Source organism: Lacerta agilis, chromosome 4 (genome assembly GCF_009819535.1).
Source record: "Lacerta agilis isolate rLacAgi1 chromosome 4, rLacAgi1.pri, whole genome shotgun sequence".
Taxonomy (NCBI): domain Eukaryota; kingdom Metazoa; phylum Chordata; class Lepidosauria; order Squamata; family Lacertidae; genus Lacerta; species Lacerta agilis.
In genome coordinates this window covers 30,704,578-30,721,225 of record NC_046315.1, presented here as the reverse complement: position 1 = coordinate 30,721,225, position 16,648 = coordinate 30,704,578, and the positions used below count along the sequence as shown (strand labels likewise).

Here is a 16,648-nt window from a genome sequence, read left to right as displayed (position 1 = left end):
GAAAGGTTTAAAGTCATCTTAAATTCCTTCCTTTCTAGATGATGCTACCTATTTTTACAATGCTACCTACATTTACTTACTTGTATTTAATTTTAATCCCACCTTTTCTCAATATTTTTACCTTCATCTTAGATTTATGGCTAACAAAAATCATTTCAGGCTAGATATGCAGAAATGAGATATAAACTTATTTGTTGGACAAGATAACATACAGAAGACTAGTAATGAAGGTGTTTTCATGCTATTGTATTATGAAAACTGATAATCCACTTCTGTTCATATACTGTAGATCACTAAATGTTGCACTGGAGGCACAATGACGTGATTTTTGTTGCTGCTGCTATGGAATAACTTCATTGTAGCTTGAAAGAACTGACATTTTACCATGCTAAAAGGGATGTGTGAATTGGCCTTCTAATTTATTAGTACTGATATTATGCGGCGTTCCCTTAGTGCTTGATACTACACATTCCATACTTGGAACACAGGGTGAATATTGTCTTACCTTATTTACAATATTCTGGTTGTTTAAACACTCTCTTTACGATAATAGAACAAAAATCTTGAGTTTTCAAATAGGAAAAAAGTGATTTACTGTTTTAGGGGATTAGTGTTCTCAGTTTTCTTGAAAGTTATTGTGGACACAGAAGGCCAGTTTTTGTTAAGCTGCTGCTGGAAATCTGGTAAGAGCTAAAGAGCTAAGAATTACATGATATGACAGCATTATGTAATTACCATATTTTTCGCTCCATAAGACATACTTTTTCCCTCCTAAAAAGTAAGGGGAAATGTTGGTGTGTCTTATGGAGTGAAGGCTCCCTGTCAAGCAAGAGGCGGGGGGTGCCAGGGGGCAGCGGAGGAGATGCTGCTTTTTCCTCCCCGCCACCTCCGTTCGCAAAACAGACTTCTTTTTGCAAACGGAGGCTGCGGGGAGGATCCAGCAGCATCTGCTATGCTGCCCGCTGCCCCCGCTGAATGCGGCGAGAGGCAGGGGTGGCGGGACCTAGCAACCCGAAAGGGGAGAGCCGCCCTGACGCTGTGTGCGGCGCTAGTGGTTCTCCCCCCTTGCTTTAAAGCCAGCTGGGGAGAAGGGACGGACCATAGTGTCCCCCCCCTTCCCCTGCCCCTTTGCCGCTGGTGGCGGCGGGTGCGGAGGAGGAACGTGCAGCCAAAAAACTGCTTTCTCCTCCTCCGCAGCTGCCTCCGCCAGGTTTGAGGCAGAATATTTTTTTCTTGTTTTCCCCTTTAAAAAATAGGTGCATCTTATGGTCCAGTGCATCTTATGGACCAAAAAATTACGGTATTTTTAGTTTATTATCCCTTATGTGTTTCTCCTGCCAACCTAGCAGTTCGAAAGCATGTCAAAGTGCAAGTAGATAAATAGTTACCGCTACGACGGGAAGGTAAACGGCGTTTCCGTGTGCTATTCTGGTTCACTAGAAGCGACTTAGTCATGCTGGCCACATGACCCGGAAGCTGTACGCCGGCTCCCTCGGCCAATAAAGCGAGATGAACGCCGCAACCCCAGAGTCATCCGCGACTGGACCTAACATTCGAGGTCCCTTTACCTTTACCTTTTTGTAAGTGCTTGCAAGTTATGTATTCTCTCTTGTGTCATTAACATGTTCGTTAGTTAGAGGTGGAAAGAGTGAGAGAGCCATTTGAGAAGAATTGTAGTTAAGATTTAATTTGTGGTATGGAGCTGTGGCAGGAAGTGCTTGGGTTGCAGAAAGCATTATTAATAAAAAGAAACATATTTGACATTTTATTGCAAATTCAGTTCCTGGTTAAAGGCTACCCCCGCCCTTTGAGCGGAGAGAGAAAATGTTAGCCATCTTCTTCAGCTCTGAATTGGTTTGTAGTGCCTGCTTCCGATAGCTTTTATCTTCTGGAGTAATTTCCTTGGCCATTCTAGTTCCTGGCACAGTTTACCTTTATCATGGATATTTACCACAGTCTAATTTGTAAGCTCATTATAACATCCTTCCATGTGGCAAGGAAAGTTTTACCACATCCCTGGGCTTCACCAGAAAGCAAGGGCTTCAGAGAACTGATAAAATCCTGCTCACCATTTGACTGGATACTGTGGCATTCCCCGTGGATTCATACCTAATTCTGGTAAACTACTGCTCGCTAAATGGTAATCTGTATTCACCTTCCACCCAAGTCATCCAAGTTTGCAACATTCCTGCGAAGGACAAAGATTCCTATGGTGAAAGGAGACTCCCTCCGCCTCTGCGCACAGGTATTTGCACGAAGAGGAGGCATTGTGGACATATTGACAGCTGGCCCACGGCATGCTTATTAGTTGCTCCTTTACTGTCCACTCCACTTCCTCATCTTCCCAGCCATCTTTCTTCCCTTCTGCAAGCGCCAAACCCTGTCCCTTCACTGAGCCCCAGCCTCTCCAGATTAGAGCTCTCCAGGGACCTTGTCTTTTGAAAAGAGGAAAGAAAGAAAAAAAAGGGAGGGAAAAAGAAAGAAAGAGGGAACAGAAGAATGAAAACAGACCCAAGGGGCAATAGTCCCTCGAGCCATCTCACTGCATTACAATGAATATGGACTCTATTAAGCTCCGTTCTGCCTGTTAGCGTTTCCCAGGGCAACACAGCTCCCATATGGCAAGCATGCAGCAGATTAGCGTAGGCCTCTAGGCCTCATTGAAGACCTGAGGCTTGACTGGCAGTTGAACTCCCTCCCCCCTTCTCCTCACACTTGACACTGCCTGTGTTTATCTAAAGCGGGGTGGGGGGGTGCATTTGGAAGGTTATTGTCCAGGGCAATGAGAGATAGGAGAGGGAATAACTGAGCCAAGCTGGGAAGGAAGAAGGAACATGGGAGGGAGTGGGGCCGGCTGGCCAAAGGAGGGAAAGAGGGAGGTGAGACAGAAGCAAAAGGAGATAGGAAGGAGGGAAGGTTGGAAGGGGGATGGCAAAACACTTCATAAATATTCAGGAAGGATGCTGAATAGGGAGAGGAGAAATAAAGCAGATGGAATTCATGTTAAAGAACAGCCACAATCACCCTCCAAAAACAAGAAAAGAAAAGAGAACTGCTTTAAAGGAGCATAGGGAACGACGTTTATCCAATTAGCAGGGTTGTCAAATTGAATTTATACAGAATTGAGGGGGGGTGAGGAGTGAAAATTAAGTGTGTGGGTTTGGGTGGGGGGAGAAATATATAGAAGAAAGGAAGTGTATCCCCCCCCCACTCCTTCCCACTCTAGTAAGGATATTTTATCCTTTATAGGGCTAAGGCAGTTTCCAGAGTGTGTGGAAGGTGGGCAAAGCAAGGGGTAAACTGACTATTCCATTTTACTGTGATGTTCTCACTTTGGATAAGAGTGTAGAAAGAAGTTACAGAAGTGAAGCATGATGCAAGAATGCCAGCATTGCTTTTGATTAAGGCTGCTTTGTGCCTGAGAACTCTATGAATTTGGGACTGGGATATTAAGTATATTGGATTATCAGTGAAAGTCCCCTATCATACACAATTGTGATAGGCAATTGTCGCTTTAGCTGGTGACATTGGTTTCTGGGTTGCAAGAGAGAGTTCACGTGCCATAATTACTTCAGTCCTTAGTCTATAAGCAAGGGTCTCAGTGGTAGTTGCATGATGGTTCTAAATGCTTTCAGTGGCAGTGGATTGATAACTGTCTAATTTTCATGTAGACTACCAAAACAGCTAGGGAAGTTTTGATGATATGACTATATGTGTGTTAATACTGATCCACTGACTAACACTGAAACAGAATTTTTCTGCTTTTTATCACTCGGTCAAATGGGCAACCTAATCTGTAAATTTCCAGGGCGGTAGGTAGCCACATCAATCTGTTGCAGCACAATCAACAAAGATCCTTGTGGCATGTTAAAGACTAACAAATGTCATCATTGCATAAGCATTTGTGGGCTTCATCATGAAAGCTAATGCCTTAATAAAATGTGTTAATCCTTTAAAGTGCTACAATACTCTTGGCTGTTTTTTCTCATAGAAATGTACCTGTATGTCTTTGATTTGTGATTGTGCAATACAGTACAGTAGGTGTGAAGACCTGGGAAAAATAAGAGTTTCCACCTGTTGTTTTTTTAAAACACCTGAGCTTTCACATCTCATTCTTCCCCTCCTTCATCGCTACTTTTTACATTTTGTCCTAATATACCCACCAAATTCAAGAATTGTTAACAATAGCAGTATGCATTCGTGGTCTATCTGTAAAGCATAGAAAACCCCAAAATTATATTTTTATTCAAAAGTCAGTTATGTGAAAGAATGCAGCAATACCTATTCATTGATCTCTTAATGAGAAACAGCTGTTGTCAAAAGCCCTATTTGGGTGTTCTTCGTCATGCAATTATAGTTCCGTGAGGAGTGACAGCGGGCCATGGTAGATGGCTCTGACCCTACTGTTGTGTCCCCTTCATCACCTTCCACACATTGGAGGGTGGGGGAAACTGAATTGGGGAGGCTGCTCTATGTGTTTAGGCTCACTCCATGATTTAGAACTCTGCTTGGGCAGATGCCCTACACCAGACCTTCCCTTTTCAGTGTGTGGAAGGTGGTGAGGGGATCATGATGGAGGGGCAAGGCCAGCAAGTGTTGTCCCACTTTTCCTCTCACTCAGCAGTAATTGCAGAAGGGAGAACGTCTGAATAGGGCTTAAGTTTCAGTGAATTCTCTACATGCCATAAACCTTGAGCTTTCACTAAGATGGATTCACATTCTACTACTCACAAGCTGTGCACACACCGTGCCTTTAAAGCACATTTAAGGCATGTTTCCCCTTCCCCAAAGAATCATGGGAACTATTAATTTGTTAAGGGTGCTGGGAACTATAACTCTATGTAGCGTAAACTGCAATTCTCAGGATTCTCCTTGGGGGTGGGGGCAAATGTGCTTCAATGGTATGGTGTGTATGCAGCCGCAGTCTCACCTCTATGGGAGAAACCACAAGTAGCAATTCAACAGCTGGTCTTAATGTGGTCAGTTAATGAGCTATTTCATAAGTATTTGTGTCACTATTCTGTGTGGGCTTACTTGACCTATGGTCATGACCTATTGTCCTTAACATATATGGAAATGTATGTGTTACTGAGATCGATGAGCTAATTTTTTTTTCAAATACTGTACATTATTTTGTTCTTTTTAAAAATTGCCCCCTGCTTTCCCCCTTCACAAATGAGTTGCTCAAAGCAGCATAGAAGAAAGCATAAAAGTAATAGTGATCCAACCATTAAAACAAAAAATGAAATTAAGCCTGTAATCTTAGTTGACTTGCAAGTGACCTACTGTAAATCTTGTCTTGCAGATAATTGCTTATCTTAATTACCACGAGCAATGATGCAGACAAAACTAATTCATGCAAACAAAAAACAATTAGAGATTACTATATTCAGATCAAGAGGGAAGCCTAAAATTTTATGAGGTCTGATGTTCACAACATTTAAATTGTGTATTTAGCTTGGCTTTCCTGTTTCTAAATTCAGCCTTCAAGAGTGGCGTATCTAGGGCTGATGCTATAAACTGGTCTGCCACCTCAGATTCCTTGTAAATGTCACCAAAGTGGAGAAGATTAATGGATTGGTTTACATCCTTGGCCTGCACTTTTTTTTAAAAAAAGCTTTGTTTTCTATCATTTTTCAGCCTCAGAAATGGGCTGAGAGCACATGGCTAATTGTGGGCATGCCTTCTCTGCAGGATCCTGCTGCTGGCTGGCCTCTGACAAGAATGGGACATCATTTCTAGTTGAGTTTTTTTTTAATCAATCTAGCCCAATACATGGTCAATATGGAACATAGTTCAACTTCATAAATACCGGTAGATTCTCTTTGGTCCCTGACAACAGGAGCAAAAGTGGCAAAGACAAGACTATCTTGTTTGGCAGCCCATTTAAAACCTAGACTTCCCTAATCTGGTTACTATAGAAGTGTTGCAATGTCTGCTTATTTTCCTGCATGATAAAATATATAACTCGTGCACTCTTCCCTTACATCTTTTCTCAGCTTAAGTAGTGCAAAGGCTAGCAAGATACTAACAGTTAAAAAGAGTAGTTATTCTTCTTCCCCCATGCCGTAGCCTTGAAGTGTTTCTTTATTTGTTGCTGTCTAAATTGTACCTGTGACTAAGCAGGGGCAAAAACTGAAAAGTACAGACTCTTGGTTGTGTTTTATGCAGTGGGATCCTATCCTTATTTACTCATAAATTCAGTGGGAATTACTACCAAATCACTGCTCATAGCACCACAGGCCAGTTCACTCAGCTTGTAGAACTTTGATACGTCAATCCCTTTGAGTGAAGACCTGGCAGAATTGCAGTTGCCCTTAGACAGGAAACCACCTTACAGGCTTTGACAATTCTGCCTGCCTGTCTGAGTTCCCTTTTCATTTCTCCTTTCCCCAAACACCTTCTCCCTTCCCCCATCGTCCTTCATCCATTCCTCAAGTTGCAGCAAAAGGCTTTCTCATGCCCAGCAGCTGAAACCCGGGCTGTTTTTCATTTAGGACCCTCCTCATAAATTTCAGATGGTGTGGTAGTAACAAGAATTGCTTGGCTGGCCCTTATTTAAGCAGCAGGGGGTCTGGAGCTGCAGGCAGCATTTCCTCAATAAAACCTTCAGATTCTAATCAACAAACACCTCTATAGCTGCCAATGTTACTATTATAGGACTCCCTCAATCTTCCTTTGTCTCTTCCTCCATCCCTCTTCTTGTTCTCCGCAGTGTATACAGATTTTTCCACATATGCACTCTTTTGAGCAGCATGGGGATAGGTAACACTGATGATATTAGCTTTTACACCTCATGCATCTGATTCTCCCCCTCCTTAATCTCTGCCAATAGTGTAGTCCTTTGATTTAATGAAAGTGACTTCCATGCCCCCAGTCCACAGACAGGAAATTGTTTTTAACCTGAAGGGAAATAATTTTTAAAAACAAAGTTCTTACTTTTCATTCCCTCTAATCCATTGTCCCTGTTGCACCTTTACTGGTGGAATAATGAAGGATGCAGTCCAGTCAAAGTTGAGCATTTTAAGAGCTCCATTGATTGAATGGAAGAGTGAAGCATGGGCTTATATCTCTTCCCCTGGAGTTAAAAATGACTTTAAAATGCTTTACTTTGACTGTACCATGCTCAAAGTAAAGTCTAAATCTAATTTGACACTGCCTTTGAAGTCAGTGGAGTTAGGATTCTAGCCCGAGTCTGGATGCATTTATATTGGTCTGGTTTTATTTTATTTTTAAATTCCATACTGCAGTATGTGAGCACTGTGTCTGTCTATAGACACTGTAGTATCTGATGTATCCTTGTGTGACAATTTTCTGTGTCTCCTTTTTACGATAATTTCTTCCCCAAAAGCTTTTCTTTTCCTGTCCCCCCCCCCCCTTTCCTTGCCTGTATTGTATCTGTTTGTATTAAGAAGAGCCCAGGGGCTGAGGAAATCTATTCATTTGTCTTTCTGTTTAAACCAAAATATTTTTTATAACCACAGCCAAGTAAAGAGGTAACAGAACTTGGCAAACAAACTATTTAAGCTGCACTTGATTGGACGTGTTCTTATTTTATGTCCTAAAAATATCTGTAATAGCACATTAGTTCACTGCGATGTTTCATTTGTGGTGGATAGAGTGTGTACAATGGGAGCTAAGCAGGACTGTGTTGTTCACATTAATTTTACTACAAATGTATGAATGCTTAAGTACAGTTGCAGCTCGGTACATTCACAATCCACAGGCTTCTATATGCTTAGTTTACATGAGTTTGCTGCTCCAAGAGGCAATTACTGCTGCTAACTTCAAGTAACCAAAAATCCACTTGTTTAAATACCCATCATTCTTATAGTACACTGCTATTTGCAGTATAATTGTGGCAGTTTTCTTGACCCTCTGGCTATGAGACCTTCTGGATCTTGTACTGAACCATTTATTGATTTGCCGACATCAGAGAAGATAAATGTGCATTGCGCTGCATTCATGTTTATGACTTCCTCTTGTAAAGGGTCCTTGCAAAAGAGGCGATAAGATCTCAACCACCTAGTTTCTTCACCTCAAGGTGCCTTCATGGCAAGATGGAATGCCACCTTCACTTATTAGGGTTAAGAGGCACAACTAACCATGTTTGCCTTTAAATTTGTAATTCCATCCTCTGAAGACAAAATACTGACTCTGGGTGTTGATGTGTGTAAAAAGAAACACCTATTCTCTTGACTAACCTACTATTTTATCTCTTATCTCCCTATCATCCAGGGCGCATCACGAAGCTGAATTTCCACCCTTAAGTCCTCTGGGGCAGCTTATGGGAACTTCACTTGGCATCTTTTGCTCCAGACTCCTCTGCATGGGATGGCCATGATATCAGAGGGGGAAAGACCAATGACTGCTATCATCGTCTGTTTGCTCTTGGCATCTGCTGGTTGCATTGCAAATTTGGGTGAGTGTTTCCCCCCCACCCCATCCCCACCCCTAATAAAACTGCTGCATTTTCAGGGACTCGGCTTTATTTCCATTTTGCTTATGGGATTGGTCCTACCTCTCTACTTTCAATGCTGCCTTCCCCTTAATCTTTTTCTGTAGTGTTATTTTCAGCCACTTAGGACCACTTTCAAATCCCAAGTCAACATTTGAGAATTATTGCTGAGTCATGAAATTTGCTGCTCACATGGAGTGAGTAGCAATTGCCTGTGGGTGAGCAGCCAAATGGCAAACTCACCTAATTCCAGAAGTCGTATACCTCTAACCATGAAGTGATGGGGACAAAATAACAGAAGAGGCCTTTCTTGCTTTATGAGATTTCCAGGGCTACGGTATATCCCTGTTAAAAACAGAATGTTGTCCTTTGATCTGACTCAGCAAGACAGTTCTTACATTCCACTTTGTACTGCTTTTTTACTTAGTCACCATAGGACAGTACTTTGCTTCTCTCACTATGGAAGCAGAGTATTACAGATGTTCCTTGTGTGTACTGTCTCTCCTGAAGTAGAGGGCAGGACACACAGAGAGAAGGCAGCTAGAATAGTGTGTGGTGGAACATGCCTTTACTTACATATAAAGCCACATATAAAAACTCAGCATGGTGCCCTTGTTGAGACTGAAGATCTATATCTATATTAATTAAAATAAAGTCTCAACAGTTGAATGTGATGTATTCTTATGATCTTACTAATAAGTAACCAACCACCAAATGCCAATAGCCTTCAACCTGTGGTATCATCTTGTTCCATTTTTATTGAATTCTGCTCAGAATGGTTAATGCATGACAAGCCTAAACAATGTGAATGTGATTAGAATGTAGATAGCTGGCACCTACAGTGTTAGTAGAACTACCTCCCTTTTGTAAACCAGTGTTCATGAGGATTTCTCAATTGTCCTCTTTTGCAGGTCAATCTCATCAGGTCACCGTGCAGCCTGCTTCTATGGTCCAGAAGTATGGTGGCTTGGTAAGCTTGAGGTGTGTGGTCGAGCCCTTGACTGTAAATGTGTCCTGGAGACTAAATGGAAAGGAGCTGTTTCACTCAGATGACATCCCGGGGATCCATATTGATCAGAGATTGCTTACCATTGCTTCCTTAAACAACGACACAGTGGGCCGATACCAGTGCATAGCCCGTGTGCCTGAAGGTGTTGTTGCCAGTGTTCCAGCCATGGTAACATTAGCTAGTGAGTAGCTTTGCTTCTTTTCCTCAATGTACAACACATTGTCTTTAGTTGCCTGATTCAGTGTTAATCAGATGATCTAGGCATCCTTCATTCTCAGACATAGGATATATTTGGGACGTGAATGCTGGCCTCATGCTGGGTTAACACTGTTACACATATGCTTCACAACAAGCCTCATTTTGGAGTAAAGAAGAGTGCCTTGTACTTGTCTGACCTCACATAGGCACTCCCACAAATAGGACTAAGTAGGATACTCAGATTGGGATGCTGGCATTGTTTAAGAGTCAAGAGTTCTAACATGGCAAGCCTACAAGGTAAATGCTATTATGTGTATGAGTCATAGGACAGAACTGCCTAGTAACCTGTCTCGGCTAGTATCAGGAGGGTTCCCTCTTCAGGGCACCACAGGGCGTGGAGGGAAATAGAGAAAGGAGATATGCCTTTAAAAGATTGAAGGAGATACATTTGTGAAAAACAGGGGCTGGTTTTGTTTCAAAGCCAAGAATTATTGGCTTGTCATCAAGATATTAATCAGAAGTGAAATGTTTAGGTTGGGCCGGGTTAGAAAAGGAGAATGGAACAGCAGCTCCAAGGCTCCATGGGAGGGGTCTGCCATTGGGTTGAAGCCTTTTGGGGATTTGGAGTGAGCTCTGCAGTTAGATTAAGTTTCGGAGAGTGCATTCCAGAGCAGAATGGGGGCTGTGTTTTGCTTGTGGGCTCATAGAGGAGGGGAGTGAAAAGGTGGATGAGATTACTCAGAGCATGGTTTGCATTTAACAGGGACTGGGAAAGTGCTGCTTGCTCAGCCTCTTAGCACAGTTGTTTTGCTTATGGGCCTTTCTAGTGTTCCCTCAAATGTTTTTTATTTGGACAAAGCTGTCATTGTTCAGCCTACCTGGCTGATGGCTATCCATTCCAGCCTCAGTGAATGAGGGGAGTCAGGCTTCCACAGCAGAGCTTCTAGTAAATCTCCTTGAATGTCCATAAAATCTGGTCCACAGATCCAGCTTGCTTTTGTAAACTGTTGCTGTTGAAATAAAACAGTTTTAATTAAAATAATGAAGACAGCAAAGTTAGCTACTGATGTTACATCACAAATAGGCCATTTAGAATATTCACTTTCAGAAGTAGCTATAGTTTGGAATAATATGTGATTATTAAATAATCTTGTATGCAAAAACTAAATGAGGCTGGTATATTTCAGCACAATGTATGCTGTTTGCTAATAATAAATGTAGACTGTGAAAATAGTATGGAAAAAGACCCAGAACACATATTTTCCTAGATTCCATGTGAAGTAGTTAAATTAGGAATGTATGTTATTAGAGAAAAGTGGAGAAAAGTAACAACCAAGAACGTGATGTCAGATGTCCAGATTCAAAGTTTCCAGTGTACACAGATGAGGAAGTAACACCTGTTTTTCTAGAGCTTATTTGAATTGGAGACACATAAAAATTTCCACCAAGTCACTTTGAATTTGAGCCCATTGATACAGGCTAAACTTCCATACATATTTACTGGAAAACTCCAAGACTCGCCAATCCAGCTTGCACATCACATTAAGCCATAGTTAAAAACAAGCTGTGATTGAATGTGCAGTGTGTTCATGCATGCAGCTAAATGGTTCTTGCCCCAGTCCTCCCTTGCTGCCGCCATACCACTAAGAAACAACTCAGAATCTGGCTTGTCATGACATTTGAATCCAGACCATGAGTAGTAACCAAGGTTTATTCTTGGTTTAGTGCTTGTGGTTTGTTTATGGGAAACAAACCACAAACCTGGGTTCAGACATCACCACAAGCCATATTGTTTCCCAGTGTTGGGCAGCAATTCTACCAGGAAAGGAGTAGAGTGAGAATTTTTCAGTGTGCACCATCATAATATGGGCACTGAAGGAACCCCTACTAAAATTAGGCTGAAGGCTTTGATAACTGACTGAAATAACACTGAGGACAGAGTCACATTAACTTGTTGGGGGACTTGTAGGGCCAATTGGATTTACCCCTTCCCTTCAGCCTGGCTTAAATTTGCACATTGTTAGATCATGTGTCATATCAAACCAGGTTGACAGGAAAGAGTTGAATCACTGTGTAACCATATTGTCAGTATGCTTATGTTGAGTTGTTAGTGAAGATTCTGTATGTTACAGGTTTTGAATTATTGCCTTTAAAACAATAGTTTAATGTTATTGTGAGTGTTTGTTCATTTGTTGCTTTGCATAAAATGAAATTTGTTTAAATAAAAGATAATCACAATATTTCCCCTTTTGTGTATGAAAGGAAGAGGCACAACTGGTAATTTTATTTCCTACATGTATGAAGTGAACACTGACAGACTGAATATGATAAACTACATAATATGCAAGAAGATCCATTATGTCTTATCATTTGTAAACACAGAGATATTCAAAAGATCTCTGTTCAAAAGATGCCCATCCAATTTCTGTTGTATGCTAGTTGCTGAACATTTGCTCCACGTGCTGTTGAGAGAAGGCCATGAACACAAATAGGCAAAATGCTCCTAAGATATTAAGAGAGCTGGACAGGTAGGCAGCAGAAAGATGGGCTTATGTGATGCAAGGTTTAGTGGCAAAGTACATGCTTTGCATGCAAAAGGTTGCATATTCAGTCCCTGGTATCTTTAATTAGGGCTTGGAAAGAATCCAGTCAGAATCCTGGAGAGCCACTGTCACTGTAGACAATTCTGAGATAGATGGACCAACAATCTGACTTGGTATAAGACAACTTATTGTGTTTGTTCTTTAGGGGAAGGATGCTGGAGTCATTGAGACTTAAGGTGTAAAGGGAAAGAGCACTGGCCTCTGGCACCAGCCCTCCAAGGAAAATGACACCTTGGAAAGGGCAAGACTAGACTAGCCACAGCCATCAACCAGAGAATGAGTAGTTGCAAGAACCGGCTCTCCTGCACCTGGAGAAAGAAGCCTGCCATGTGCCTTGGGATTGCACTAGTGAGGGAAATGTCACCCTTATCTCTGCCACTGGCCACAGCATGTTAGTTTGAAAGGTGAAGTATACTTCTGGTTGCAGAAGATAGGCAAGGAGAGCAGTATCTTGTAGGAACCCTGAAGATGCCCTAGAACAGTATGTGGTGGAGAAGTTTCAAAAAAATTGAGGAGTCTGTTGGGGTTTGGCTGAGAAAGAAGTTGCAATTCAAATCCAATGGAGGTTGTTTAGAGGTATTCAGAATAGGCATCTGGGCCCATTGTGGAAAGAGAGAAGCAGAGGGACACATAAAGAGAGAAAGGGGATGTGGGCAGACATCCCTGGTTGTCAAACAAAGATGGATCCTAAAGAATCCTTATTCAGGATTCCTCCCCTCCTTAAAAAAAAAAACAACCCTTCCTTTGGTTCTTGGAAGGTATGTTAGAGACTATATCTCCGTCTCTTTGGTGACAGTTAAGGTTTCTTACGAGGTTTACACATCACCCTTCCTGTTTCCCAAAGGCACCATGTCTGAATGGGATTATCCCTGCCAATATTTTTGACATGTTGGCAGCTGAACTTTAGCCTTGGGATATGCCTGCCTTTAGTGCAGAGATGCTGATTGACACCCTTGAGCTGGTCCCTGCTCAGGCTACTTTGGAGAACTAGTTGAGACTAGCAGTTAATTCCTGCAGCAGATTTTTTAAAACGTAGAGATAAATTGACTATTGTTATATAGTCCTTGACAGAGGAAAGGAAATGTGGAAATGGTAGACCTGTTAAAGCAACAATAGAGTTGTAGTTGCTCATATTAGCTAGTGAATGTGTGCAGCCGCTCCCAAGCAAAGGTAAATACAGGAAAATAATCTTCACACATGGCAGTGTACTTCTTTTATTTGTTGCGGTTATATTATTCATGAGGGTGAAAAGTTGCACGTGAACTGGCATTCTCTGATAAATACTACATGTTTCTGACTCTGGTGGTTGCATAGGAAATCCTGTGCACGAGGATAGGGATGCTTGAGAAATTCATTTGCTTCATATTCCAAAGTGAACTGACCTGATCTGTACCCTCCTGACTAATGTGACACTCTACATTTGTTGTATTCAGTGTTGCTTGAATCCTAGTTGTTTTCTGCCTCTGAGCAAAAATTGGAATAAAAGACCCCCAAACTAAACACACAAATGGAATGCTAGAAGGGTTCATTGTAGCCAAAGTACAGAAGGATTCTCTCCAACAGTATTTTCAATGCAATGTCCCTCCTTCCGAAGTGGATCTTTTGCTGCCTCCAGCTAGCTAGATTGGGAAGAACCCTGTTTAAAACTGGCAGGATTCACGTAACAAACCCTGTCAGCAGAAGCCCTGTGCAAGGACTTCCACTTGCCCAGTGGGGCTTCCCTCTCTTCCCCTATGTGCCCTCTAGAATTGGCTCTGGTGGCAGGTTGTGAGAACCCCCAGAACAGCCTATGGCGGGAGGAAAGGAGGGGGTTCCAGCAAGTTGCAATGTTTGTGTGAATGGAACGTTCAACACAGCAAAATGTTGAATTTCAGCATATAATTCTTATCAGCAGACACCTCTCAAATCTGAAATTGTGGCAAGATGAGGCAAGAAAAAAGATGATAAAAATGTGGAATTCAGTAAATATGTAACTAGCATATTTGCTAATATAATGAAAGAGGGCCAGTTTCAGCATAAGCAAGAACAGCTGACTGTTCTAATTAACACCAGGTGAATTTAGCATTGTATATGAAGAATTCAAAGAAGAGGCAGTCTGCTTTGTAAACAAAATTCTCTTGAGTATTACCTAAAAAATCTACAGTTTTGTGAAACATCCTTCATTTTCATTTGTATGCTCCATTCTGAATATTAAGCTATCAAAACAGCCTTCAGCTGGAGCTGGACACCTGGGTGTTAGCTTTTTGCAAAGTGGCAGTGGGCAGTGACCCTTGCACAGAGGCATCTTTGGGGACCTGGGAGCATTTGCAGCTGTCTTTTCAACAACAAAAAGCCTCATTTTTCATTTTGCTTCTGTCAGGGCCTCTAATCTGATAAGTCCCTTGATACAGCTGTTGGCTCCATGTTGAAAAGCCATTTTCACCCTCTAAGAACTTCCAGGGTAGAATTACATCGAGGGAGAGAAGGAAATGAAAACATAGGACTATTCCTGGATTTATATAATGGTGATACTAGAGGTGAGAGGAGATAAATGGAATATGTGATACACAAGTTTTGAAGGTTATATAGGATATGTATATATGCAAGGTAGGGAAGGATGTCTGAAAGATTTGTGGTGGCTATGCACATCTTTGCATATGGGGATGTGGGTTTACAATAGAGAGTGGGGGAGAGGCTGCACGTATGCAAGTACACGTAAAGTACATTTTGACAGTGGCACAGGAACACAGCAGCTGAGAACAGAAGAAGGATATGTTTTAGGTATGTAAAAAAGGTGGAAATAATGGAACTGTGAACTTACATGGGGTGGAATTCAACATCTTGCTAAGGTGATCATCCCATCAGTGCAAGTGTTTCTGTTTGCCAGATGGGAGGATCTCACCTCTCCTCCCTGACATGCTGTTCTGGGAGTTTTCTTGACCTTCCCAAACAGATTTGAGGAGGGCTCAGAGGAGGGCTCAGAGAAGTAGAGCAGGGCTGTCCAACTTCCAAGAGACTGCGATCTACAACCACTATAAAAAAACTTAGGGAAGCCAAAGTTGTTGAGCTTCTTTTCTTTTCTTTTCTTTTCTTTTCTTTTCTTTTCTTTGGGGGGAGGATCCTGCGATCAACCAGGGGCATCCCGCTATCGACAAGTAGATCGTGATCAACCTGTTGGACAGCCCTGCACTAGAGGGTCTCTGTGATCACTTCCGTTGCATAATGAGTTAGCAGAATCTGGCCCATGATGTTTTGTGGGTGTATCAAGAGTCCCAGTCTCCTAATGTTCAAGGCACCAATCTCTGTGCTGGTTGCTGCTGGGCTATATAGACTTGTAGGACCAGCATGGTTACACAACCACTGTTACACCAAAACAGCAACAGTCAGTTTAAACATCTGCTGTAGGATGTAGCTCTTCTCTCAGATATTCTTTGTTCTATGCTATTATAGCCATTTCAACTCAAAAGAGGTTTGCTTATGTTGTATATGAAGTGAGTTAGCAATGTAGCCAGAGTTTAATGGAAGCCAGGCAAAGTGTTCCACCATTCTGTATTCCTGTAGCTTAAATGTGGATTACTAGTGAAACATATCATATTCTGCTTTGCATTAAAAGAGGCTTTTAGTCATTTTCTTTTCCTGAAATTGCATCTTTCCACAGTAATCCTTTGCTGAATTTGATGTAATAATATATTTGGAGATTTGGTCATTTTAATTATTTTTTATTTCCCCCCAGGAGCACTTCTTTCTGTCTAGTACATTTTCTTTTGCCTAATATTATCCATTGTGGGATTTGAGTCCTTCAGAAAATGGGGACAAACTTAAGGGGGATTTGCAAAAATCACCAAATTTGGGCATGATGGATGGCAACTAAGTAAAGGACAGTGCCAGTTTAAAGCAAACTGACAGCAGATGTTCTTAACTTTACATTTCAGTTCAGTTTAAGAGCTCCTTGGCTTCTTATATATAGAACACAGACTTCAAGTTCCAAGCAACATCAGTGTAGGGGCTGGAAGGTTTTCTTTACGATTGCTCTGTTTTACTCCAAAGCTCGTAATAACACACAAGGCCTTTTTGTTGTATATCTGTTTTCTTCACTTTGGCTTCTCTCCCCCCCCCCCTCCACTTCTTCTTTGCAAAACCAAACAAAAATCCTGAAGCTGAGTTGTAAAGTCGTTTGCCAATATGTAGTGGTCATTACAGGCAGTTTTATCTTCTAGCTAAAGTGTGGGAAACTGGATATGGCAGGTGGGCAAGATATTGATCTACACCACTAACCCCCACGAACTATTTTGATAGGTAGGCCACCTGTCCAGCACCTAACATCACCATGATGTAAGGTAAAATGTTTTTCTTCAGCCTATATAGTTTGGAATTGTATTGGGCAGGGGTTTTGGGGGGGTT

At 41.8% G+C, this 16,648-nt stretch overlaps 1 protein-coding gene across 4 annotated transcripts in view; it reads left to right on the top strand.

The window, feature by feature from the left end:
- BOC (BOC cell adhesion associated, oncogene regulated) overlaps window positions 1-16,648 on the top strand; it is a 71,926-nt gene that overhangs the window by 29,133 nt on the left and 26,145 nt on the right. For all 4 annotated transcript variants that reach the window (XM_033146564.1, XM_033146565.1, XM_033146566.1 and 1 more), the window contains 2 exons: window positions 8,239-8,422; window positions 9,370-9,648. In XM_033146564.1, the coding sequence (XP_033002455.1) occupies window positions 8,335-8,422; window positions 9,370-9,648 (367 nt within the window). In that variant the 5' untranslated portion in view covers window positions 8,239-8,334. The remainder of the gene's footprint in view (window positions 1-8,238; window positions 8,423-9,369; window positions 9,649-16,648) is intronic.